Genomic DNA, 27,616 nt, shown 5'->3' with positions numbered 1-27,616 from the left:
ACTGAAATACTAACATAGGCACACCTGATAAGACTAGAGCATTGCTTCCTATCTTGCCAGGAACATTTGGAGGTTACAAGTTTCCCTGGTATGCCACACTGAATTTGAAATCCCAAATTAAATCACGTATGTCCCACTTAAAGTCCCATTTGTACCACTGAAACACACGACATGAACTGAAGTTGACCGAAGCTGGGAATTTCCTTAGTTCAAAACAATCTGTAGATAGCAAAACAGAATTGGGAATGGGAGAGGAAAGCCTATTCATAACTTCAAATATAAGGAAGTGAGAAATGATCTCACTTTAAATGAGACCTACTTTAAATATAGGTCTACTACAGCTAAAATCTTTAAGAAAACAATACGCAGATCATTCACCATTCTTAAATACTTCCCGCGTATATCACTTTACTAAAACACATGCCCACTTAGAATACTTCCTCTGCATCTAATAACTTTTTCTACATACAAACTGATATGAGTAACAATTTAATTTAGTGCTCACGTGTATGGAAAATTAGTCTTTCACTAGGTTAAACTAAATTTATCAGAAATTAAAGCATTTCCTAATTTAAAAAAAGGAATACATCAATATATAGTTTACTTATATAAATGTATAATAAAATAGCATATCCCAACAGCAAGTGTGAATTGATACTAGCTGTGATAATCAACCTTTCTTTAGCAAGATTAAGTATTGTCATTTCTTTTAGGAATACACACACACACACACACTTTCTTATTCCACCCACCTGCAAAGAGGGTTTTCCCAGTCAGCATTTCAGCAAAGATGCAACCTGCAGCCCACATGTCAATGGCTTTAGTGTAATTGTTAGGAGAAAGCAAGAGACGGGGTGATCTGTACCATTTAGTAACCAATCCTTCAGAAAGATGGCCCTAAAAAAAGAAAAAAAAAAGAACAAAACAAAACCCCAAAACTTACTTGCGTTTAAGATTTTTTAAAATTATTTATTAATTTTTAATGCATTACCTATTTCAGTATTTTAACATAAGCTCCTAGGGATAAGGGGACAGCACTAGACCACACGCCATCCTCCAGTCTAGCATTCACTCAGCATACCATGCACACAAATAACATTTATTTCTACCTTTCAAACAGAATAGCAATATCTTTATGAATGAACAGCAATAACATACAATATGATTATTTATTAATCAAATGTGGGACAGTAGCAAAAGCTTTCTTATTTCTAGACGGCAAACAAATAAAGAGATAATAATGAACTCCCTTACGAAACATTACCTGAACTGGGAAGACAATATTTCTAAATAAATCCCAGGGAGTAGCCACACTTGTCACTATGACGAACACCATTTTTTAACTTATCTAAGGCTTCTATACTTACACCTCTCAGGGTCTTAATTCACTGTGCACGCTCTGCTTTTCTGAATACACACAATTAAAATATTGTTTTTAATTTTACGCTTGTGTAGTCCTAATAATTAAACTGTTCCCATCTGAGATAAAGTATGCCATCCAAAGATCTGTTTTGCTCTGTTTGCAAGCATTTCACTTCTGCTCAGAAAATCCAGACTCCTAGATGAAGAAAAATTCTATTGCATGATCCCTAACATGATATCCCACCCATTAAGAGGTCTTCTATGGACTATGCTTTAGTAACCCCGAAGTATTCCAGACAGATATTTTGTATAATAAAATAACTGGCTAAAACCAGGAAGTGAAACAGGCTCCATAGCAGGAATAAGAATCTTGGAACTTCAATGAAAGCAAAATATTTCTGATGTTCTAGAAACCAGCTGTACTGACATACAAAGACACTCTTCTTAAATGAGGTGAGTCACCCTTCAGAGGATCCTAACAAGCACCAAGTAAGAGACAGGAGCAGGAAAAGAGGAGGTTAGCACACCCTACACTGAGCTGTGAGATCAGTACATTCCCTCTTGGAGTCCTGCCATCAACTGATCATTTAAGGTGAGCATTACTTTAAATACCTAGACAAGGACTGGGAGTCTTATCTAATTCTGCAAAGGGGAGAGAGATCCTATTTTAAGAAGGCATGGTTGTCAGTATATCGCTTTGACTAGTCTCACTCTCCACATACCTTGTGGGAATAATGAGGATCCATGATTCGTGCAAGACCAAAATCGCCAATCTTCAGCACCAAGTCTTCAGTATTTATGAAAAGATTAGCTGGTTTGAGATCTCTATGCAGAACATTTGCAGAGTGAATATACTTGAGCCCACGTAGCAGCTGGTACATGAAAAGTCTGGCATGATCTTCCAGTAAAGGGCCTTGCTCTAGCAGATTAGCCAGATCTGTCTCCATGTACTCCTGGACAATGTAAACACAGTTCAATTCTGTAAGGGAGCCCACGTCATCGGTTAACTGGCTGCCACTAGGACCAAGAATTTCAAATACTTTGACAATGTTATCGTGGTCAAGTCTTCTAATAATTTTGATCTCACGTAGAGCATGTTTAACACTCTGAGGATCTGTAAGGACAATTTTCTTGACAGCCACTCTTTTGTCACAGTCATTATCGACAGCAGAAAAAACTAAGCCATTTCCACCACAGCCCAGTGGTTTTAAGTCCATATACCGAGAGCCCAGATCAAAACCATGAATGTTCATGAGACTTTCAAATTTTTCTGCCATTTTCAATTTCTTTACGTTTCTTTTTCCTCAAACTATTAAGCTTCTGTAAACATGCAGAGACACTTCCACCGGTATCTGAAGGAAAGGTCTTATAGAAAGGGAGAAGAAACACTTGGCTTTGACTGCAAGATGGTTTCTTGACACTCTCATTTCATTATGAGCCAGCCAGGCCTGTTGTGTCCCCTTGAATTTAGAGCCTGCAAGCTCTATAACTCAAACCGAGCAGAAGATAGAAAGATTGCAGCATTCATAGTTCAAGAAAGATGCAGCATTTCTGCAGACATTAAAGAAAATACTCACAAGAAACTCAAACGGAATGAAATGACATACTATGCACTCAGCTCTACTGTGCTAAACTGGTTAACATTTAACAAAAATGTGAATAAATATGCACGTAATAGGCTTCTATTAACATCCTCCTCCTCACAGTGCAGATACATTCAGTGTTGGACTGGTCCTGAGCAGCGTCATTCTATGGTGCTGGTAAGCACTATCTTTTCTTCCTTTTCTCTCCTTTGTTTACAGTCTAGTTAAACAGGAAACTGGCAGCTCTTGATTTACAAAAGATGCCTTCTGTTAATGATCAGGTGGCTCCAGCTCACCACAATCACAATCAAAGCTACCATCCATTTTATTCTGTGACAACCTGAAAAGAAAGAGAAAAAAAAAGATCAGTGTTCCAGTACAGACAGAATTCTGCCTTCTCTCCTGACAAGTTGGGCTAACCATAGTGCCCATTTACAAAACAGGAAGCCACTACTACTGCTGAACTAACTGGAAATAACACATCCTTTTCATACTTCTTGTGGCAGAAAACTGACAACTATCATCAGATCACCATTTCTGAATACATGTTCTGAAAGTTTTATTTATAACCTACTGAGAATCAGGTACAGAATCAAAAATCCTACTGAGTTTTAATAAAGAACATGGTAGAAGACTTGGCATTTCTCCAAGAAGGTCAGCAATGATAACATCTTGCATCTCAGCCATCAAATTTTTGGAAGAACTCTTTCCATCCAGTTTTTACCCCAGAACAGAACTGGGTTTTTATAACTATTTTGCCATAAGAGATAACAGAGTACCAGTCACAAAAAAAAGGACAGTGTTTGCACACTCTCAGAATTTATTCAGTTTCCAAAATATACAGCATATATCCAGTACCATTTCTAAAGTCTGAATACTTTTGAATAAAGTTTACTAGTATCTCAAATCATAATTTTGCCTCTATAGAGTCACTGTTGCCAGAATCATAGGAACACCTCCTACTTTCTACATCCAAGATGTATGTTATTACTTTATCAGTTACTTACACACTTAAAGCCAATCTAGATTATAATAGAAAACTAACAGCCAGTACATTTTACATAACGACTGATGTATTCTGTAACTGTTTCCTCTAACATATGGGCACCCTGAGACATCATTAATTTTTAAATCAGTATAATACACTAATGAATGCAACTACTATTTATGAAAACAAAAACAGCTATTTTCTCGGTAGGCTTCCCTAGCTGCAACAGCAGAGTACACTCGCAAAGACCACATGTCGTACTTCTGCACAATATCCTCACAATTTCTTTCGGAAGCTCAGAGATGTCAAACAGAAGAGTCAAAAGGCACACCTTATGCATTGTGGCTAGCAGCAGTCTATTTCATTACAAATTGATGAAACTTCTTCCCCACCAACTATGGCTCACACCAAAGCACTAAGCATCATTCTTCAATCTTAAATCAACACATTTCATCTCTTCAGCCAGTCCTCCAAGTAAACAAAATGTTCTCTGAACTACCAAGTAATTTAGAATTAATCTTTGAGTGTTTCTCCTTAAAAATGTTCTAATATTTCAGCAAAGCAACCAAGCAAAACAAGTTACTGTACTCCTAGGACAGTAAGTGACATATTATCAGCATATTCAAACAACAGCCTCTTAATTTGCTCAAACAATCAAAACTGCACGCAAAAAAAATAAGGCACACTGATAGAAATAAGAGTGCTGCAACACACTTAAAATATTACCATTTCTGAGGTTGAAGCCTGACTGCCTCCAAGAGACACCACCAGCGCACTGGCTTACTCACTCCCACTGCCACACACCACCCCACGCTCAGGTATTTGTAGAGTCATATGACAAGCCGCAGCAAGAAAAAAAAAGGAACACATCCTTTACTGGATTTTTCTTTTTAAATAAAGATCACCAAATGTAGCATTCCTAAATTGAAAGTTTCAGCTACTGTAGTATTCTGTAAAAACAGTGATCTCCAAAGCTTTGCTTGCAGAGGACACACGACCACTGCCTTGCGAGTCCTTAGCCTACCATAAGGAGTTCTACTTTTATACAGTGGTTTATAAGGGTTATTATAACCTTTGCAAAAGTTTAATGAGGTAACCCCATTTCTGCAAGCAAGTTATTTCTAAACAATGACACTTTTTCCAAACCCTGTCTTAAGTTTATATTAGAACTTAAGCTTTCAGCACGAATACTCTTCTTATAATAACCCAAAAGTTTAAAGAACAAATATCAAACTCATTCTAATATTAATTAGTATAACATCAGTAACAATTTAACTATTTGATCATTTACAATTTTTTTTAAAAAAATCAAAAAGCTAATCTCTTGATTTTTATCTTTTTAAACCTAAAAAAGTTATCATTCACAACACAAAGTACCACTAACTTAACACATCCATTTCAGGCTCATTCATTTTGAACTGCTGTCTGTAAACTAGCTCACATCACTCCAGACCACTTTCCTTTCATTCTATATTCTCACAAAAATTGTTACGGAAATTTTTATGGCTTACATTTACACTTCAGATTTCATGCTAAGTCAAGGTCCAAGGCCTCTGTTCAAATACCCTCCAATAAATTGTATTTTATATCCTTAGGAACATCTAAAAACCATTTAAATCTCTCCTATAACTAAGCCTGTTATTTCACATCACTGATGTCTTCAGCACGCAGCAATACTAAATTGGTTTCCATCATTTGAGTGGCACATGGGAACTTCTACTTCAGCCAGTTCCATTAAACAACACAGGAGAAGATTCAAAAAGATGTCCAACTGGCTTATCAGTTGCAAGGAGTAAGATTTGCTGATCTCATCACCTTCAACTCTGACTTTACAGCTTCATGCCAAGACTATAGGAAGGTTGAAGCAATAATACTAATGCGAGAGCAATGACAACATTGATGTTTACCTCAAGGAGTAACAAGGTTATGCCCCACATACTTGCTGAAGCAAGAGTCCTAAAAATTTCATCTTTAGTTAAGAAAGCAAAGCACTGATAATTTAAGCAGTCTACTGCAGCCTTCAGGTTGTCCCTATCCTGCCATAAACTTCCTGTGTAATTATGAGCAACTGACTTAATCCCAAAGCCACTAAAGGCAGTGCCCTACCATTGAAAAAAGGATATAGCTGTACAAAATTGAAACAGGAGGCAACCAATCCATCCAACAGATACAGCAACTGATGGGCGTATTTTGAGGACAATCATAGGCAGTCATAGCTAAAATACCTGACAATTAAAAAAACTAAAATAAATATCCAGTTCTGCATGAGCAAGCTTTTATTTACTGTAACTAAAAATTCTACTTCAGAAGCAAAACAGATTACAATACTATAGCAGGTTAATTTACTCTTATCAAAAAATATGCTTCTGAACCAACACAGCACATCGACTAAGCTCTGCAGTATCTTCTCTTTCACTGATGGCATCAGTACTACTTTTACCATGAAATTAGGAATCTCACACAGCAGAGCCCTTTGCTTACACTCAACAGACCCTTCACTGCCACCACCTGCAACCTGCCGGCTCCTCTGCCAGGACCGCAGCTCTCATCTGCTTTGCTCGCTCCAGAAGCCAAGGAAGCGAAAGCAGCTCTACCAGTTTCCCCACACACGGGTAAACAGCGAGCAGACATAAGACAAATAGTTCTGTCGACCCCAAATGAATGGAGGGATGGAAGAAAAAGAAAAAAAGAAAAAAAAAAAAAGGGGGAAACTAACCCCAAACTTTCTTAGAGTATGACTACAAAAAAATAATTACTTAAAGGAGAGTCAAATAACTAGATCTTAAGGTTTCACTTGTGTCAAAATAACCTCAAAGTAGCAAGCTTTCTTCTTCACATTTCAACACTGGAATTTTTTTATACTAATACTTGCAAAGAATGACACAAACACATTAACTTTACAGATTATTTAGTTTCAGTGAAAGTCCTAACCATCAGTTCAGTTGTCTGTCTTGAGAACACACAGAAAAGAAAAAAGACACATCCTTTTTCAGTTGTATAACACACTGAACACTTATGAATATTCAGTACAACCTTTATAGCACTGACAGCCTAACCTGTTAACACACATGATGGAATAGCATAGAGTATTAAAAAAATATGTATATACATCCCACCACACCACTGCACCAGATTTCTATCACCTCAATTTGTGCTCAATAGGCTATTCATTCAGGCACTGATGTTTTATTGCACAACTCTCTTCTCGGAATGATCCTTGCTGCTGCAGACAGCACGCAGCACCGGCTCCACGCATTATGCAAGGGGCTGCTTAAGCGCGTGCTGAACTTCTGCGTGTGGATTTATCATAGTTTTCAGGAAACAGGACGTACACTAAGACACTGTCAAATACGAGACGTTTACTTTTTCAGAAATCCAAATAAGACCGAAAGATCAAGCCGATTAAATTATGTAGACCACATAATGATCAAGCCATTACTCACACGAGAAAGACTAAGAATGACTAATGACGTTATTATACAACCTGCTGAGCGCTACCCCTCCGACTACAGAGATACGGGGCACGCGAGTGTTTTTTTAGACCAGCCACGTCGCAGGCAGTAGGCAGAATGAGTCATCGCGCAACTCATGAAACTGCCGCTTTTCAGAGCCTCCTCCTTGCTCCCCGCACCGCCCGGGGGGCTCTCTGCCGGCAGCATGTTGCTATGAGTTTATGAATTCTCGGAAGGGCCGGCGGGGGCACACGGAGCTGCGCCGCGCCGCGCCGGCCGCACGCAGGGCGGGCTCGGTCCCGCGGCGGCCCGGCCCCGGCGCGCCGCTCCCCGGGGAGCCGGCGATAACGGCCGCGGGCCGGGCGGGGCGCCGAAACGCGGGGCCGCTTCGAGGCCTCGGCCCGCCCCCTGCCCCAGCCGGCTCCCGGCGCCGCGGCCGGCGCGCACGAACGCGGCGCGGTGCCAGGGCCGCCGCCGCCGCCGCGCTGGCCCAGGCGGCCCCGGGAAACACGAGGTCCCGCCCGGCGGCGAGTTTCCGCCGGCGCCGCTCGCGGAGCCGCCGCGGCGACGTTACGCGGCGCTGGCAGCGGCCGCGGCGGGAGGGCGCCGCCCGCAGGCGCCCCCGGGGCGCAGGCCCAGCCCGGCGGCGGCGGAGCCCCCGCGCCGCGGCGAGGGCAGCGCCTGCCGGCGACCGTTAGCCGGCGGGGCCGGGCGCCGCGCCGCCCTGTCAGCGCCCGCCGCTCCCGCCCGGCTCCCTCGCCCCGCCGCCGCCGCCGCCGCGGCCCCCTCCCCTGCCCTCCCCGCGCCGCCTCGCCTCGGCCCGGCCCGGCCGCCGCCGCCCGCCGCACTGCGGAGGGGCCGCGCGGCGGCGGCCCCGCCGGAGCGGGCCGGGGTGGGGGGGCGCGGGCTGGCGGGAGGGAACAAAGCGCCTTTGTGCGGCGGGGCCGCGGCGGGCCCCGAGCGCGGCGCAGCGCAGCGCGGCGCGGGCGGCCGAGCCCCCCCGCCCCCGCCGCACTCACGGGCCGTCCCGGGCTCATCAAGGGGCTGCGCTGCTCGCACGGCCGGGCCCCGCGGCCCCGCCACCGGCTCCCGCCCGCCTGCTCGCAGCCGCCGCCGCCGCAGCCGCCGCCATGTAACCCGGCTCGGAGGGCAGCGAGGGGCGGGGCGCGCCGGGGCCGCCTCCGCGGGGCGGGCCGCGCCGGGGGCGGGCGGCGCCGCCCCGCGCCTCAGGGCCGCGGCCCGCCCGGCGGCCGAGCAGCGCCGGCGGCGAGGCCTGCGCCTTGCGGGGGCGGCGGCGGCGGCGCGCCCGGCCGCAGGCGGGTCGCCGCGGGGGCGCAGAGCCCCCGGCCCCGCGGAGCCGGGCGCCGCCAGGGAATGCGGCGCTTCGTGGGGAGCCCCGCGCGAAGCTAACCCAGGCCTTGGAGACCCACGGACGTCAGCTGAGGCCTCCCCCAACACCTCATTAATGCTCCAGTTACAGTTGCTCCTTCCCGCCCTTCTTTGGTCTCCGCTGCTCCCTTCGGACAGCTTCCCCGGGATAAGACTCCCCTCGCTGAAGCGTGCCCTTGACCCAAGGCCTGGAAGCGTGTCATTTGGCAAGGCTTCGGGGTTTGTTCAGCGCTTCCCCGGGCAGAAACTAAGCACTCCGCACAAAACCCCAAACGCAGCGAAGCAAGTGCTGTTTTGAGCAGCTGGAAGGATGCAGAGAGGAGGGTTAGACCGCGTCTGTACCTCGAGAGCGGAGCTGCGGGTCCTGCAGCAACCCGTGAGGAACCCGGGGAGGGAGCAGAGCTGGAAGGACCCGCGCTGGCCACCACGGAGCAAGCACGGCAGCTACGGATGCAAGCGCATGGCTGTCGACACAACCACGAGCAGGGAAGTGGTTGTATGGACCACGTTCACTCATCCTGGCTTAAGCGTCTGTCATGGTGGAGAAGCAAAAGCGAGCCTGGAAGCTAGGGCCTGCAGGAATGGCAGACTGCCTCTCCCTGTCTCAAGGGGACGTTCTGACTCAGATTTTCTGTAACCTTGGTGTGGCTGTGGACCTGAATGTTCTCTCCAAATACCTGCAAACTACTTGCCATTGCTTTCACCTCTGCAGGCACTGGCCTCCTTTTCTCCTCTCTTGCTATTACTGCATCTCCCTAACATCGATAGGGACAGTAAAATTCTTTTTCCTGTAAATCACAGCTGAAATAACAAAGCAAAATAATTCAAACAGGTTCAAAATTCTCCCCATGAGACTTGTATGGAGCTGTCTTAGCGGAGAAAGAGATGTTCTCATGTATTTAAAAAGGTGCATGAAAATACTAGGTCTGCATGTAACAGAAGAAAGTCTTAATAGTTTCAATACAAGTGGTCAACACTGGGTGGAGTTCCCCTAGGTCCCTCATGCGCTTTTCAGTGTAGGATGACTTAAAAGCAGAAAAAAACAATGTTTTGGGGTTTTTTTTTAACTGGTTGAACAGATTATTTATAGTTGATACTAGCATAGACGTACCTTGCATTGCATAGGGCTGTATGCGTCCCACTGCTCCCATCTGGGCAGAAGCATGCAGTTGACCCTGGCAGCTTTGATTTGCTTAACTTTAGTTTTTTTAATAAACAATCGTATATCGACATCCAGGGAGGTCCCTATCCAGGTTTTCTAAAGTTAAGTAAGTTTTAAAACCACTTGAATTATAAAGCCAAGCATTAACTGTTTTAATTTAGCCAGATACATTAACTCGTCTACTAGCAGTGTTACAAAGTAGAAGGCAGTATATTGCATGTGATCCTGCTGGCGTAATTCTGCTGCTCTATGCCAGAGTCTCAAGTGCGCACAGCAATGGCTTGTATGCTCCCATACCTTACATGCTGAACAGGCAGCAGCTATTACAAAGTTGCTCATAAATTTACACACAAGCTATAACCTACTCCTTCGTTTGCTGCCATATTACACCAACTCATAAAAGTCTCTCACAGCAGGAAAGGGTACAGACAGAACAGAGTATTGCCCTATAGAGAGTAAGCTAAAAAGGGAAGAGAAAACCCATTCCTTAGCACTGAAAAAAAATCATACAAATAGGTGGCTTGGAGCACAATCCCCAAACACACATATTTGGAAAGCAAATAGTGAGCTACAGCTCAGCCTGCCAGAGGCCTGGACGTTTGCTGCATATGCGATGCAGCTTCTTGTTACAGCTGTTGTTAGACAACCCTCGTCTCCCCAGGCACAGTCCCCTGGCATCTTATCCCTTCAGTGCCGTGACAGCCCTGCTCTCGGGCTCCCTGAAAATGCTTAGCCCTCTCCCTATGACCATGCAGCAAAACGTGGCTTTACTCAGTAGCAGAAAAATATGAGGTCAGATCAGCTAAGCCAATTAAAACTACAAGGCTTTGCAAAATTGTTTTTAGGAGTACAGAGGCAACAAGATGGGGGGAAAAAGGTTACAAGAGATACCAGCAGTTCCAACCTTTCTTGTCCCCCAGGGATCCACACTGAACAAGTAAAGCTGTGACCGGGTACCGCTTCCTTGTGGGCACAAGCCACATCTGAAGTGTCTTTCAGGCCGTGTGTGGCCTCTGGGACAGGGTCTGCAGACCCAGTGGTCTGACTCGCTGTACCGAGAGTCAGATACAGGCTATAGCAAAACACAATCCACTGCAGGTCAGTACCTCTGTGGCCAAGCATCCCTGGCACAGCGGGAGCCGTGCCACCGCAGGGGGAAGGCACGGTCCCGCGGCAGGAGGGCGCCGCCGGCTCTTCGGGTGTGCGGCTTTCTCTGCACGTCAGCAGAAGCAGTGTCAGCTCCCCTTCAAGCCTCGCCTGAGGAAGGCAACGAACAGTTGCTAATTCAGTATTGTACCACTATCAGAAGGCAATAGCCAAATTGCACTTCGCAATATTTGCTAATTTATAGGCACCTATACAGCAAGCAAGGGATAAAAATTAGAAACAAAGTTGCAGTTCTTCTGCCCATCCAGCCTAACAGTGTTGGTAGATTACAGCCCTAGCTGCTCCAAAAGGCCTGTACTTAAATATAGTCTACAAAAAAACCCTGCAAGAGTGCATATTTAGAAGAGGTGATGTTAGGACAGCAACCAGAGCCAAACCACAAAGGAGAACTTACTTGCATTAAAGGAAAAGATTTGGGCCTCAAAAAGAAAAAAATGTAGGAGCAGCAGTGGTTGTATGTCGAAAAGCCAAAGCTATTTACTTAATTAAAGAATTCTTCTACCCATACAAACTATTTTCATTATGAGAGACGAAAGAGCAAGCTGATTTTAGAGTACTGCAGTAAGAAAATTTTTATATTAAAGCCTTTTTATATTAAAGCACCTGGACAGTCCATCATCTTACGATGTCCATTAGATTACTTGCCAATACCCACATTTCCTGTTTCAGTCAGGTGGAGAAGTTATAGATCCCATGGAGTTTGCTCTGCAGCAGCCCAGCAGGTTTGAAAGTAATTCAGCAAACACAGAGGCCATGTAGTAAGTGGCAAGCTTCCTCACCTAGCAGTACACACTCGTAAGTCTCACAAAGTCTAGATGTACCACTGTTTTTCTGGTTTCTTAGTTAGTAATTCAGGAGCTGGTTTTTTTGTTTGTTTGGTCTGGGGTTTTTTTTCCAACTCCTCTTGGCTGCCATACTAAGAGCATAGCCTATGTTAGGATCTAATGAACTAGATCCTTCAACACAGAGAAAAATCATGCAAATAAGGATCTGGCGCAGAAATGCTACCTGTCTTCAGCCTCATTATTGACAGAGTTATAATGCACGTGACTTAAGACTTGCTCAGAGCTTAATTGTGCGTCATATTGCAATTTAAAGCTATCTAATCGAGCAAATTGTCAGTCTGTTCCCAGATTTTAAGTGCCTATTGATTAGACCATAAATAACAGCGTCAAATTGTTTCTCCCTCCCCACAGAACACAATTACGTAGCATGTAGATGATGTGCTATATGATCCCATTCTAAAACATGTGCAGATATTAACCATCAGTAAAAATGCACAGTAAGAAAAGAAGTGGTCTTAGGAGGCTAGAAAGCCCAGCAATTAAAAAATAATCAGAACAAAAACAATGAGTCATTTATTTCAAATAAGTTCAAAAAGATCAAACAGTAAATTCCAATATAATACTTCAACCTTGCATGCAAATCATTACTTGTGGCGTAACAGGGAGTGAAGTATTTTCGAAGCAGCCACACCTGTTAAGATTGGCAAGGGAAGAAAGATCCTTAGTTTGGAAAGGTTGCCCAAGGTGACTTGGCAGCTCCGAGCTTTTGTCTCAGTTCCACTGCTTCACTGAGCATTTCTGCAGGAAACCACTGCTTTCAGGATTTATGTAGGTCTCTCTAATGATTCTAGGTATTTTCAGAAAAGAATGAATTGAAGAGTATACCTCACATCAAGTAGACTCCGTCCTCACTGAAGAATCAGGCATCTGTGGCGACCCCTGCTTCATCACCTGTCCTGCAGAACCCCTTCCCTGGGTAGCAGTTCACTAAGCTGTGCCAGGCAAGGATTCACCAGCACACGGTACGCGGCGCACACGTGCTCGGACAGCTACTGCAGCGACACAAACGACTGTCCAGAGCAAAAGGCAACTGGCTCCTGAGGATCTACTTTTTGGGCTGGCCCATGTTTCCTAACAAAGTCTAGGATTCATTTTGCATGGGGATGGGGATGAGTTTAGAAAGAAAATCCAACTCATTAAAAGGAAATGGGGAGAAAATCAAGAAACATTCAGTTCCTTCTGCTGCCTTGGCCTATTCTGCTTATCTGTGTTCTGCAAGGGTGACTTGGCCCCTAAAGCATGATTTGGTTTTCCTGGAGTAGCTCCAGAGAAGCTCCAGAGTTTGTTTGGGTCTCCTTTAACTACTGCCTTCTCCAATTAGCTACTTCTCTGTAGCTTATAAGCAAAGCCTTCATGAGTCACTTGCTCTGATAGCATGCAGTTTCACGATGCCAACATTCAGCACTGACAGCCCAGGTAAATGGGATTTCGCTGACAACCCCCAGCAGTTCAGGTAGTTTCACTTCTTGGGTATCTCCATTTCCTGGGAAAGATCAGACCAAAACCTCCCACAATGACTGTAGGGTTTTGCTGACTTAAAGTTTTCCCCCAAAATATTAAAATATGTTTTATGCTAGTATTACTAGCAGGTATTCACACAGAATAGTTTTCAAAGTCACTATTTAAAAATCTTTTCCCAAAATTTTTAGTCAAAATCCCTTTTAGTTTTGCAGTCCAGATGCCCCTCTTCTCCTTTCAGTGGACCTGATCAAACTCTATTTGACAGTAGTTGAAGCTACCTAGGAGGAGACAGCATGCCATCACCTCATTTTCACTTGGTAGAACTAAGTTTGCTAGAACAAGCTTTGTGCCTATCTCTGTTCTGATCAGGAAATAAGATGTGAAAGTATATGGGGATATAGGAAAAAAGAAAAAAGGCAAACCCTAAGATCTTCATCCCTGTGCGAGACAATAGAAAGAATGGAAAAGAACAGGCTATTATCAGAGACCAACGCAAACCAAAGGCAGCAACGTACAAAGGCCAAGTGAAAGTGGAAAAAGAAAGTCACTCACACAAAATGTTTAACTTTAGAAATTAGAAGAATTAGAATTAGTTAGAAATAAATGGGCTCTGTAACATACTTTGGAAAATCTGTGATTGTGCAGAAAAGAAAGTCATTAGGCACTTAAAGCAGAACAATTCATTCTTCCCCTTTGGCAGATCATCAGCAACATAGGACACCACTGGTGCAGCAAGATACATGCAGGCTCCCCTCTTAATAGTCACATCTTTATTTGGATTGGCAATTCTCTCCATCTTAGCCAACACTTTGCACACTTAGCTGTATTGAGAGAAGAGGGAACATTCAAAAACTTGCCTTTTAGGTGGGTCAGCACTGGAAACGTCAGCCCTCAGAGCATTAAATTCACTTGCAGGCCTGGAGCTCTCCCAGATTTCTCAGCCTCTTATTAATTCCTCGTACCTAACCTTGCACTGATGTAGCTGTCATTTTTTTCATGCACAGAAAGTAAACACGGCAAAAAATTTACCAAAGTAGGCAATTAAAGTAGTAGGAAATCAAAGCATGTGTTAGGTTTAATCACCTTTTAAAAGGTAACTAGTATCAACAGTTTCACATTTGGGTGCTTCAAGTGACCCAAGTGTCTTGCAGCTCCCTTGCTGTGCTGTAGATCCACAGTCAGTGGGTGAATCTACAGTTGAAAAAAACTCTACAAAATGAGGATAAGCAATGCTGTGACACAGCAAAGCATAAGATTAAGCAAAAACAAGCCCAGAATTGTTTTTTACCACTGCAGGTACAAGAAGATGCTGGGGCTGGTAATTCTCCCTGCCCAGACCAGCCCTGCTCTGCTGCAGGATGGCACTGCTCCGACTGCCACATCCAGCACTCCAGGTGAAGCAGTGTGGAGAGCATGTCAGCCCACAGAGGTTGCACCAGAGCAGTTGCCCAAGACATCTCCATACTAGTTACTGCATCACCGCAGTGCTGCTAGAGTTGCAAGGCAGTACATTACTGTGTAGACATTATTTATGTCTGTAAAACCTTGAGTACTCCAAAGCAGAGAGATGCCCTGGTAGCAGAGGGCTCCTAGCGACAAATGCATTTGTTTGCGGACAGCTACTGGAAAATAAACCAGCTCTTAAGCAGAAGTCATAAAAGCCTGATGCTGGATTTATATTTTTATGTGGAACTATTCTTGTTCATTCCTACATAACAATAAACCTTCCTACATGCAGCATTTTGATTGCTATTGCATTACAGAGATAAAGCCTGGCTGTGCAATTGTAAATACAGCTGGTGCTGCAGTGATTGTCATTGACCAAGAAAAAATCTAACATTTGCTAACATTTTCACCAACATCAGAATCCTCTTGAAATACATTTACAGGAGGCAAAGCTCAATATAAATACACGGGCAGCAGCTGATACACCTTTTTAACAGCCTGAGGCTGCACAACTCTTACATACCAAATAGCAACAAATGTTATCTTGGAGTTTATAAAGGGGTGGAGGGGTGTAGTAAAGGAGTTGAGGCATTTTAAATGCTTTTGAACACTACACTGCAATAAACTATGTACAAACCGGTATAGGGCCAGAAGCAAACCTTATTTCGTCAGTAAAGACGCAGAGATCTGGTGCCGCCACAAGAAATTTGGGGATGTGAAAGCTAGCATTAACTGGCCGTATCACAAGAGTCTCAAACCTATACTGCTGCCTAGGAGATTAACACCCCAGGCTCAAAGGCCTCTCTGGCACATGAACTCAAATACAGCCTAGACCAACTATGTCACAGTACTTCACGCATGGCAGTTTGTAAAATAAATAAATAAAAAAAAAAACAGGGTGAAACGAGACTGAGCTCAGACTGAGACAGGGTGAAACAAGTTCCGAGACATGTTAAGAAATTACATCCTTGTAGCGAAGCTGTGGCTCCTCAGGCAGAGACCGTCCTCCATCCTATTGCGCCTGCTGCGCACAAAGCTCATGGATGGGCCTGCTTTGCAAATAAGAAATGTTCTATGCAGCTAAGGACTAACAGGCAAGAAGCACTGTGTCGGAAGGGTCAAGATAGGCTGGTGGGAAGCTGGAGTAACTGCTGTTGCTCAGGGTGTGCTTCTGCCAGCACCTTTTTACAGGATTCACGAAATACCACCTATCAGTGAACAGCAGATTCACTCGGGAAAACACTGCTTCTTTTGCATGTTTTCTCCTGTCACTGTCAGATTCTGACTCCATCCATCTCCTGAAGCCAGAGAGATGGAAAACCTGAAATGTCATTAACAGTGCTAATCATCCTTTATTTCACCCCCCTCTTTTCTTTTTTCCTTTTTTTTTTTTTTTTGCCTTCAATGGATATCAGAAAAGTAGAAACATTTTCTAAAACTTCTACCATCACATTATGTGGCAAATATTCAACATTGCAAAAGCTATGTTAAGTTGTGTTTGTTATATCTTCAAGGCACCCAAACCTAAAGCTTTTGTTTTGATAACACAGAACTCTGGAACCACCTATTCTCCCTTAATAATCCATACCTTAGTGCGTTTTGCACCATCTATTTCCAAGATTTTCACTGCAAATATAAGAGACTAATTATTTTCTCTTTTTTTTTTCCAACCCCATTATGTCTTTGTTTCCATTACAGTTTTTCTAGGATCTTTCAGGTTTTCTTAACAGTTTTGATACGCTTGCTGGGAGGGAGTACATTTCTGAACAATTTGTTTTCTCATGAAAACTGGGTTTTGCCTGTGTGCCAGAAGCAGCAGACATTTTATAAATAGCCTTGGATAGATGACAGGAAATGATGCAAGATCTCAGTATGCGCCACTCCACAGAGGGCAACTGTCTGCAGTGCTCAGGAAAAGGGGACTTGCACCACTGACTACTACACAGAAAAAAAGATGCACGCATGCGTTGTTTACTGCATAGTATCGGCCTTCTAAAAGAGAAAGGATCTCTCCTTATTACAGCTGAAGCAAAAAGTGTATGTTTGCAACTATGCTACAATGAAAACCAGTAAAATTTTCTTACGAAGATGAAAAAAACGAGCAGAACTGTCTGAACTCACTGTTTTCTTTTACTCTACAGGAAGAGCCTTCACCTTCTTGCATGCTATAAATGCCAACAGATCCGCTGGGGATCCTCCAGACCCTAACTGACACCAGACACTGGGATCATCTTCTTATCATGGCATTTCCCATCAACTTCAGCAAAGTCTCTTCCAACCCAAACAGCTTTAAATGGGCTCCAATAATAGCTGCATAGGGGCTAATCTCTATTCATTTGATCCCCAAAACAAAGAATGTTCTTTGCAATGATAATATAAAATGGAGAATCGATTAACTACCTCATTTTGTTTATATCTACTGGTTTCCATGAAGGTAAAGCCCAGTGATTTATCTCCAATAAATATTTTATTTGGAACACCTCTGCTAAGTCCATGGCAAAACTCTCAACAGATTTGACTTCAACATACTGACTCCAACCTTCTCACTCACTATCCCACTTCCAAATTGTTCATCTTCAAATCAGCAACAAGCATCTCTCTGTCTACTGCTTCTCTCTATCGGTCTACTTCTCATCAGGCTTTCACCCAACAGATGACTGATGAGCATGTTAGATATCCAACTACAAGTAATAGTGAAAAACAGGTAGTGGACCTCTCTAGCACCTCCTTCTGTCCTCTATATTTGAGCTCTCTGTGCTTATGCATTTCAGTTAAGTATTGTGCAAAGTTGGAAAGAGGTGGCCTTGGGAAAATTTACAGAACAAACCACTCTCCTTTCTACACCGCTAAGCATTTGAAGTGTGAGTGAGCATATGCAAACTCCTTTGCAGAGAGGCATCATCATAACCAGCTACTCACAGCACTTTCTCCTACAGAGCCAGTGTAAGAGAGGCTAGCCCGAGACTCTGGCTGATATTCTACTTTAACCAAGAATTGTATATTTGATCTCGTTTCAGAAGTGAATAGTTTCTACCCATCATTTATAAGTTATCTGTTCTCCTGATAGACAGAACTGCCCAGAAGCATTTTCTGCCTATGAAAGGAGTAAATAATATATGATATGTCTTTTCAGCTTTTGTACTAAGTGATTTTAATCACGATCTAAATTAATATAGGTTCAAAGAAAAACTTGATACTTTTGCATTAAAATATTAAATCTGAGTTTCTGTTAGTTTTGAAACGTAAGATATATTACTTCTACCTGACCACTATGACAGACAGTGCTGGAAACTGGGTCATGCCATACTTTCTCAGGAAAACACTGCAAATAGGAATAGAATACTTCTGTCCATGTACACATTCCAGGAAGTAAAAGCAGACCCACTTGTTCATACACTGTGTACGTCTGCATGAGGAAAAAAAAAGATTGAGAGGGTGCAAGAGAAAGTTGGCAAGGCTGTCACCGTTTGCAGTGCTCAAGGAGAGCTCTCATGCACAAGATCCAGCTGTTCTTGAGGATCACAAGCATTGAAAAAACAACTAGATTTTAAACACAGATTTGGTTCATTTCTGAATGTGGAAAGAAAACCTGTGTACCATTTCTGCCTGCTGACCCACAGGGAAATGTGTGCCAAGTGCCTAATCACTGAAGCACTGAAGAGCTTGCTCCACAGAGACATGCTGTTCATATATAGAGCTACTGGAGAATTCTTCTCAGAAATACCACCATAGGGCACCCTGCTCCGGCAAAATCACTCTAGCTGTAGTCCTAAACACAGGAAATTATCTACTACAGATAAACATTTCACTGTATAGTTAGGCCTAAATGTTCTTACATGATCTAAATAACAAGATGTATGTTGAAAGTGAGCTGGAATTAAGAAAGATTAAAGAGGCAGAGAAAATTTCCAATTTTTATTGCATCAGCACTCTCTTATCCTCAGCATATCTCTAAACAATTCCTGCAACAACATTTGGTGAAAAGCTGTTAAAATCAAAATTTAAGAGATACTACACAGAGCTAAAACTATATTTAGGGAGGGGAGGAGGGAGAAGGGAAAGCTATTCCTCTCTCATAAACAAGCATTTAAGTCTCTATTAAAATAAAATCAGTTACTAAAAAACAATTTTATTTTTTAAAAAGGTACTAACACTTATCTCAAATTTATTCTCACTGTTTGACCAGGACACTCCCAAAATAAAAGCAACTGAGATGATTTAAAGACGGAGAGTTTCAACCTTTGGAACAATTCTAAATGCAATACATAGTTCTCATGATAGCTGCAGTTCAATAGGCTTTGATGTCATCGGATGTTCACACATACTCCATGACCTGCTCTGTAGCATTGGCCCAGATGACAGCAAGAGCTGTAGCATGGATGGTATCCGTGATCTGATGTCCAGGTGGCTAGCAGAGCCACAAGGGGCTGAGAGAACCATTTCTGTTCCCTTGCAGCTATTATCACAGAAGTTAGGTGCACAAATCCACCAGAAGACTGAAGTCAGGCACTCACGTTCGGTAGTGGGAGGATATATTCAACAAGCTCAAGCTAGGCAGTGGGATATTTTACGTGGTCACCCAACAGCAAGAAATCAGACTTCAATCACCAGACAACAGTGGGAAAACTCCTCCTGGTAGTCTGTATCCCAAAACAGTGACCAAGACAACAGACCACAGCTCAGAAACCCCTCATCTTTCCACTGTTGTTAACTTTTCCAAGACAGAGAGCCTCGCTGGCTACAGACTGTCTTGGAAAAGACAAATCCCAGCAGCCAAGGATAGAAACAAGCCTCAGTCCTTGCTATCAAACCACCCTAACAGGGCTGGACAAAGAGTCCCACTACCTCTGTCCTGCTCTAAGGGTAACAGGAGGATTGACGCTCTGAAGCTTGTCTGTCACACAGACACTTTTCACTAAGACTTCAAAAGACAGTGCAATATCACTCAAAACCAAGTTGCTGTTTTTCCCTCAACCCAGAGAGATGTTGGCTGTTTATTTTTCCCCAACAGACAAACTAAGCTAGTATTTCCACAGCTGCATGGGCTGCCTAAATAGTTCCTAGTAATACAGAGAAAAGTGAGATTATTATGGTCTGCGATAACATCCCTGTTTAAATAATTAAGGCAATTCATTCACTTGTAGTAAAAATGATTCAAGGACTAAGTGTACAATTTCCGATCAAAGTACTACCCTATTTATCATCCTAGGTCCAATGATGTTTGTTAGTAAACAATACAAATGTAATCTTTACTGGAAGATGGTAAATCAGTGGCAAGGCTTGAACAGTCCATGCTCAAGTACGAAATCTTCAGCCAAGAGCCTGTTGTAACAGCAGGGCAGGAATGGAAACTTTTGAACCTTTTCACACAGAGGAACATGAAAATTCATATGCCTGATTGCTCCAATATTTCAGATAGCAGGAGAACATAGGAATACAGGCTTTAACGTTGGCTAGCAAACTTCTCTGGCCTTTCAAGGGAACTATATTTGACATGACAATCACAGTAATCAGATCAAGCTCAGTCTGCCCTGACACAGGTTTAGTGAATAAACAGATGCCTTTTTCTCCTCACAAGTGCTTTAGTGCTCTGCTTCATTCATTGCAGTGCTCACCTGATTAACAGTAATTGAATACCAAGAAAAAATAAAATCGGTGCGCTGCCCTATGGTTTATTCATCACACATTGCCCTAATCTGAGGATAGAACTGCGGAGATTTTTTTATTTTATGGAGTTTAAGAGCTCTGCAAATACCCATTAGTTTGATTTCTTCAATCTGCAAGGCTGTCAGGATACTATTCCGCTTTCAAGATTGAGAATTGAGTCACAAAGATCAAGGTCACAGTAGCCTTTAATAACAGATACACAATTTAAGATTCCTAGAACTGATTTTTTGAGGTGATTGGTGCTTTATACCACCTTTTCAACTTTTCAAACAACTTTTCAAAGTGCTTGGCATTTCTTGTACCAAGCACAGATCCCTGAAGTTCAGAGTTTTCAGTGTTTGCAAATTATTCTAGGATTTGTCCAGGTAGCACGATTTTTCTCCAGCACCAGAGCATCCCAGAGCAGCTGTGTTTGCACCTCCACCACCTCAGGCTCTCCCCTCTCTCAGCTGTTCATCCCCTTTCCCTTGTCTCCTCCCGTTTCCCATCCAATTCCCAGTTTCCATGTTCTTTTCTCCTTTTCAGTTCAAACCTCATTTCTACAAGCTCTTTCCTCCAACCAATTCCATAAAAATTCCCCACCTATTTGCTACTTCTTCCATCTGCATATGAGTCAGGCAGCTTTCTCCAGTTTCTCACCTGGACCCAACAGGAGCCACTAAAAGCAGTGCATGGGAGGAACAGTCTCCTCATAATCAGTTAAGCAGCCCAAACTCGACACAGCCTGCAGCAGCCCACAGATGCAGTCACAGGAAAATTTCTGTTCAGAAGTTACTTAGTCAGAGCAAACTCTGCACCGACAGAGGAATTTATCTGGTACCACACCTGTCCAGTCTGCAAAAACTGAAGTCTCCAGTTCATAGACGTCAAGAGATTTTCCACAAAGATAAAACGCACATCTTTGATTCTGGCCATCCCTAGACCATATTTCAAGCGTGCCCTCTTATTCTGGAATAGGTACAAGCTTTTTAAAAACTATTTTTGTTTGTCTGTTTTAGGTTGGGCAAAATTGATGATCTCCTTCCAACATAGTTCTTGCAAAATGAAAAAACATTTGAGCTAAACTCTCAGACTTGGAATATACCCAGCATCAAACATTTCCATCCACATAGTCAGTAGTTAGCAAAGCCACTGATAAGCAAACCATAGTGAGCTCCAAGCAGTCCTATCGAGAGACAGCTCACCAGCCTCGCCAGAGCAAACCCATGGGTGCAAGCACCACAAGCTGCTCAGCTGTGCTACTGCCTTCACCACTGTCCTCCTACACATACCCCCCCCCCTCCACTTCTCCTATGGGCACAGAAACAGACACAGGCACAACACCTTTTCTCTGCCAGAAGCTACCCAGAAAGTCGACACTGGTGGTATTACATTTCTAGGCATCCTTTTTCTTACAGCTCCTCCAGGATGGACAGCCACTACCTACAGTAAGGTGGTGGTGAAAGAGTCTGCCCATGAGAGAACACACTGGGGATGAAAGAAGTGGCTCATGCACTTTCAGACACTGGTAGGGCTGTTCACCAGGTCGGTGAGAGGCTGTTGACCAGGGAGGTGATGGAGCAGCCTACACAGTGGCACAAGCACTAGCCAGGGTGGTGCTGCAGCTGTGCTCCAGCCTCTCCTCTTCAGAAGGGTACTTTGGGGAATGGACCTGGCCAATGGTAAGGGGGAGGAGACCTCCCCTAAATAAAGAGCTCACTCTCTAGGACAAAGTTTCTATTTTTTTTTTTTGCTCTGATTTACAGTTAGACAGAGTCTTTCCTACCACACTTGTGGAAATGTGTTTATACAATCTCCATCATCAGCTTCTCCATAATCTCAGTTTGACCAGTTGGAAGGACTGACAGAAAGCCACATGTGGCTGCATTCAGGTGTGGGAAATGATGGTGGCAGACAACATCCACCCAACTTTCTGATGGTTACAGGGGCTGTAATTTTTTTAAAAAATTCATGCTCTCCTATGTGCAAAGTGCTTCAGGACCCCCGCTTTCTGCTCCATCCTATTAGGGAAAGCAGAATTTCACAAAGCTTTTCCCCAGCATGTCAAATCCAGGCTTCATGGCTCTGTTTGACAGTTTTACGAAGATGGCTGAGCAGAAGCAAACAGGTCACTGAGCAACAGAAATGCAGGACTCAGCACCCCAGCCCCGGCAGATGCATCAGGCCCAGGACATTTCCACAATCCAGAGGAGACCTTCAGAGGAGACCTCTCCCTTCACCACTTGCACCTGGGCTGGCCACTACAGCAGTGCATGCACCAGCCCCATCCTGCAGCCCGGCCGTCCCCACGGGCAGCCCGGCCAGCCGGGCCGGCACCCACCACCGCGCTCCAGGCTTCTCACCTGCAGACGGCACACAAACTGCTGGGGGTCCTTCAGCATAACGCTGACGGCTGTGCCAGGCAGAAGGCTAGGAGTACATCCTCCAGTCCTCTCTCTTGCTCTTCAAAAATATTTATTTATGCTGCCAGTGGTGGCAAAAAAGGAGTCTCAGTGCTCAGTCTACCTTTAGTTACATTTTCCCACGTGCAGAGATGAAGCTTTGACACTCCTCTCCCTCTGCAGAGCAAACACGGCGTTTGCAGGAACAAAGCTACGCTTATGTAAGCTGCTGAGAATGCCAAGCTGAGCGTCTGACAGGGAAAACTTCTGCTAAAAACCTAACTCTTGTCTTTATTCTAGAGATCTAATCTATCTTTTGTGCATTCCTGACCTTCAGAAACTATTTTCATCTCATACGTTAAGTATAACAATCCTCTTAACAGGGGAACATTTTGTTAGAGCTTTAAATTGGGTTACGTAAATTATTTGTAGTTCTGACAGCAGGTTTCTCTTCCGTCCACAAGGACAGTTGTGAGTTGCTACAAGGTTCATTTGCAATCACTGCAGATAATCAGCTGAAGGGACTTTTTGAAATGCGATTTCACCTGGGGGATATGCTGCAAGTTGAACAAGGTATAAAGGATTCTTTAAAAGCAGCGATTTTGCCAAATAATTCATAATACAATAACTTCACATCGGGAAAATTAAATGAAAAATCCCTGACATGAACAGTAAGTTAAGAAAAGCAGTAATTTTCAACTCCTATAAACTTCAAGAGAAACAGAATGCAGATGGAAGAAATATAAATATATTTTTTTAGAAAGGAAAAAAATATATAGATAAAGAGAGAGAGAAAGAGAGAGTGCACACTTAGCTACCTGAAAGTCAAATCCTGCTCGGTACTGAGCATGTCCCAATCCATTAGTTTACGACTGCTGGCTACAATGGGAATTGCAATCAGTCGGGATTGGGCTCTTTGCATCCAGTTATACACTTGTTCAGAAAAAAGCACAGAGTGGAAAAATTATTCAAGAAATAACAATACTACTTTTAACACCACATCAAAGAGCTCAGTGACTGTAGAAACAAACTTTTCAATACTCTACTTTCGCTCCTCTCCCCACCTCCCCTAACCAGCAATGTCGCTACACATTGAAGGGAATGCGTTCTTGGACAGTGGAAAAGTCTCCTTCCTCCTTTTCTCTGGTCACTGTAATGACTGACTGGGAAAAGGGTTTCTACCCATTTCTTCAGGAGTGGGAAAGGAAGGTATTATTCAAAAATTGAGTCATATTCAATTTTTGGGGGGCCCTCTACAGAATTTATGAGCCATAAAATAAAAAAATAAAAAAAATAAAAAAAAATAAAACAGCATTTTGTTCAACCTTATAACACTGATTCACTATAACAAAGTTTTAAAATGGAAAATTTCAAATCAAAATATTCATTTTAACATCTTTATAAGTGCATTCCAGATTTTTTCTCCCTATCTGACAAAAGCAGTGAGTTGAATCTTCCTGTGAATATTTTATGTTGGTATTTTCAATCATACTGGGTTCGTTTATGCTCTTCTAAGTATTATTTTTCTTTTGTATCCCCTCCCCTTCTCTCTTTTATGCTATTTTCAGCAGTCTTTACAGATTTGTCTCATGATTTTATTAGAAGTATTAGTAGTCTCTCTTACAATATTGTATCTACTGAGAATGCAATGTATTAATCCTTCCTCGTGCAATGTTAGATATTTTTCTGAATTATCTAAAGATACTAGCTGACTAATATATAATGATTTACAAAAAAGCATTCTGTGTAATCAGGTCTCCAGACAATATATTGTTATTTTAGTAATTCTCAAAGAGAAAGGGATGTTGGTTTCAAATGTTAGTTAGAAAGCTTGATCTTAATTCCTTATACTTTTCTCCTCTCTAAACAGACAGGTCTCATAGGAGAATATACACAGACATTTAACTTACCATTACTGAAGCCATCTTTTGACTTCCTCAGTATCATTAATATTTAAGCAGAAAGAACAGAACAAAACAATTATCCTAATGACATCACACCAAAATAAATAAAATAATTTTTTAAAAAGTCATCCAGGAGTAGTGAGAAGGTCGACAGGAAAACGCTAGTCAGAAATAGCTGTGATCTGAGGAGAGGGGGAAGGTTATGTTTCTGTGATACGAGTAGTGCACAGCTGTCACTCTAGTAACAATTCATCATATTAATATTTAAATGAGAGGAGGAGGAGGAGAAGGAGGAGGAACAGGAGGAGGAGGAGAAGGGCATGAGGTTGTGTGTGACTCAAACATCAATCCTCCCTGTCCTTAAGCAGAAAAATAGGCCACCAATATAGAAAGAGTATTAGGAGGTACACAGAGGGAAGGTTTGTTTTCATTACTGCTTGAATCCGAGTGGGCAAACTGGTTCCCCCAAAAGTCTAGAAATAACACTGCTTTTACTACTGAAAGTTAAGTTCCGTTAAGTTAAGTTCTCAGACAAAGCCGTCACCCATCAAACAAACCGAGCGGCACTCCAAGTGTGTGTAAGCTGTTTCTTGGATTTAAGTACAATTCCAGAAAGCGTCTACACTTCATGCAAAGAGCAGGGGGAAGCCTCAGCTGACCCGGGCAATCGCAGAGCTGCACTTTGCCGTTCGTTCGTCTACAGATGTGCTGGGTAAAAATAACCTCTTTAGCCAGCACATACTTACTTCCAGGCTTGTTCCCTCATCTTGGCTCATCAGAGTCTCTCACCCAGGAAAGCTGAGGAAAGCGGTGGCGCCCCGGGATGGGCCAGCCAGACTGCCGTCGGGAGGAGCGCCGCGAGCCGCCCGGCCGCGGGCAGAGCTCGTGCAGCCGCGAGCACCCGAGCAGCGGCACCGACACCGGCAGGCTGGGTGCAAGGTGGGGAGCTGCTGGCACAGGCATAGCCCAGAGGTGGGTGGCATCTCCTGCAGGAGAGCAAACCTGACCATGTTTGGCAACATATAAGGTTGCACAACTTTATCCAACAATTCCACATAAACACCGCCTCTCACATGCTAGTCTTTCAGAGTTTGGGGTTTCTTTTTTAAGTCTACATAACTTCTCTGTTAGCAGAGAAACTGTTACTGTTGACGCCCCTGGCTGAGCATCACACGGTTGGCTATGTAAATATATAAAGGTAACAAGCAACCATTTAACAAGAAATACAGACACAGACTCCAGAAATGGCCACAATGCTGAAGAACAAATAGCTTATAGCAGAACAATTCCACCCTCAGCCCAGGGCTCAGCATGAAAATACAAGGAACATAAAGTGTAACTGTTAAGAGATGCCAAACTCATGCAGTAACATCAGTTCCCATCACATCAAGACAAATTCCTCATCAGAGGATTACTATTTTCTCCTATTTGAGCAGAGACATTTTTCTCCACCTTCATTTCATTAGGCTAATCTTACAAGATCAAGTTTGCAAAAACCCAAGTTAATGTTGATGCTATTTTTAGCTGACTTATTCAGGGTTTTATTTGCTGAACTCAATACAACAAGAAATATGTTATTAATACATAGTAGAAAACACCATTCTCCAAGGCTTTCTCCATACACACTGTCAGTGTCCTGGTAGAGCGACCATTTTAGTGGTCTTCATAAATTGTCATAAAGACTTAAAGCAGAATCGGAAACCCTGGGTACGCGGAAAACCTGGAGGAATGGAAAGTAGTCATCTAGACTGCTCACAAGAGTAGATGAAAGGGGTCTTTGGAAGGATAACCATTACTCCATATTAGCAACTACAGTAAAGTAGGGGAAGTTGGTCTCATCTTCAGATTTTGGGAACACTGGAAGTCCAGAGCTTTCACACTGGCCTTCACCCCTGGCAGAGCCCGCTCTCCGCTCCCCAACCACCACTGCCTCAGGTGCAGATGCTCCAGGATAGTCTCAATGCAAATACACGAAGGGAATAAGGAGGCTGGAATTAGCCATCCTATTAGCCTGTTAGCACTCCCCGTTGTGACTCGCACTTTCCAGTCACTTGGAATGGCAAAATGTAACTTTCCTATTCCTCGAGCTTCTGTGTCACCTTCTAGTGACAGTTCCAGCCTCTCATAAAGTATCCACTGAGATAATCTGCAAGGGTGATGACAGCTGGCACTCCCACAGCTGCACCATTACTAGCAATCAGAGGGCTCAATCTTCTACCAACATGAGTTGTGTCACTGGCCACTGAAGAGTCAAGGGAAAATGCTGGGAGAAGCAGAGGGTCCCTAAAGGAACAAACTTCCCTTTCTACATGAAGGTATTGGGTCTGGCCCACTGGGGTTAAACTGGAATGCAAAGTATTTGCTGCTCCTTCTATTAGTAGCACCAGAGATGATTTAAGATAAAGTCAAGTTGGCTCCTTTCCTTCTTGCTCATCCTCCTCCACAATGTATACACACACATACTATTTCAGAAGCAATATCCTCCTTGTGCAAGCATGCACGTACCATTGCTAAAATAATCCGCAGAGCAACCTCCAGTTTTCCCATTGATTTTCAGGAGCCTGAAAAGGTTAGTAAGCCGAAGAAGCCTCACTGGCTTTCCTCCTTTCTTTTAGCCTGCACTTTAAAAAGCAACTGCATGAACATATTAATACAGATTAACAAGGAGGGAAGACAAATGTACAATCCTAAATTAAAAAAGGAGCAGTGGACAAAGGTTAAACAGTCTTTGCAACCATTGAATTAATTGAGGGTGAATGTGTGATAGAAGATAAACATTTTCAGGAACAGATTGGATCAGCTGACAGTT

The 27,616-nt window shown here is 43.3% G+C and overlaps 1 protein-coding gene across 3 annotated transcripts in view; it reads right to left on the bottom strand.

Moving 5' to 3' along the window:
* The window catches only part of MAPK6 (mitogen-activated protein kinase 6), a 32,890-nt gene extending 7,913 nt beyond the window's left edge, over window positions 1-24,977 (bottom strand). The window contains exons 1-3 of one of the 3 annotated variants that reach the window (XM_062583601.1): window positions 24,814-24,977; window positions 2,085-3,285; window positions 753-897 (exon numbers count right to left, since the gene is read on the bottom strand). In XM_062583601.1, coding sequence (XP_062439585.1) covers window positions 753-897; window positions 2,085-2,639 — 700 coding nt within the window. In that variant the 5' untranslated portion in view covers window positions 2,640-3,285; window positions 24,814-24,977. Of the gene's footprint in view, window positions 1-752; window positions 898-2,084; window positions 3,286-4,659; window positions 5,090-8,404; window positions 8,503-24,813 lie in introns of those variants that run through there. The other 2 variants (XM_062583599.1, XM_062583600.1) reach the window with 2 other exon arrangements.
* Between the last annotated feature and the right edge of the window lie 2,639 nt (window positions 24,978-27,616).

This window comes from Rhea pennata, chromosome 10 (genome assembly GCF_028389875.1).
Source record: "Rhea pennata isolate bPtePen1 chromosome 10, bPtePen1.pri, whole genome shotgun sequence".
Classification (NCBI taxonomy): Eukaryota; Metazoa; Chordata; class Aves; order Rheiformes; family Rheidae; genus Rhea; species Rhea pennata.
Note: the sequence above shows the minus strand (reverse complement) of the source record. Positions and strands in the feature narration are given on the sequence as shown.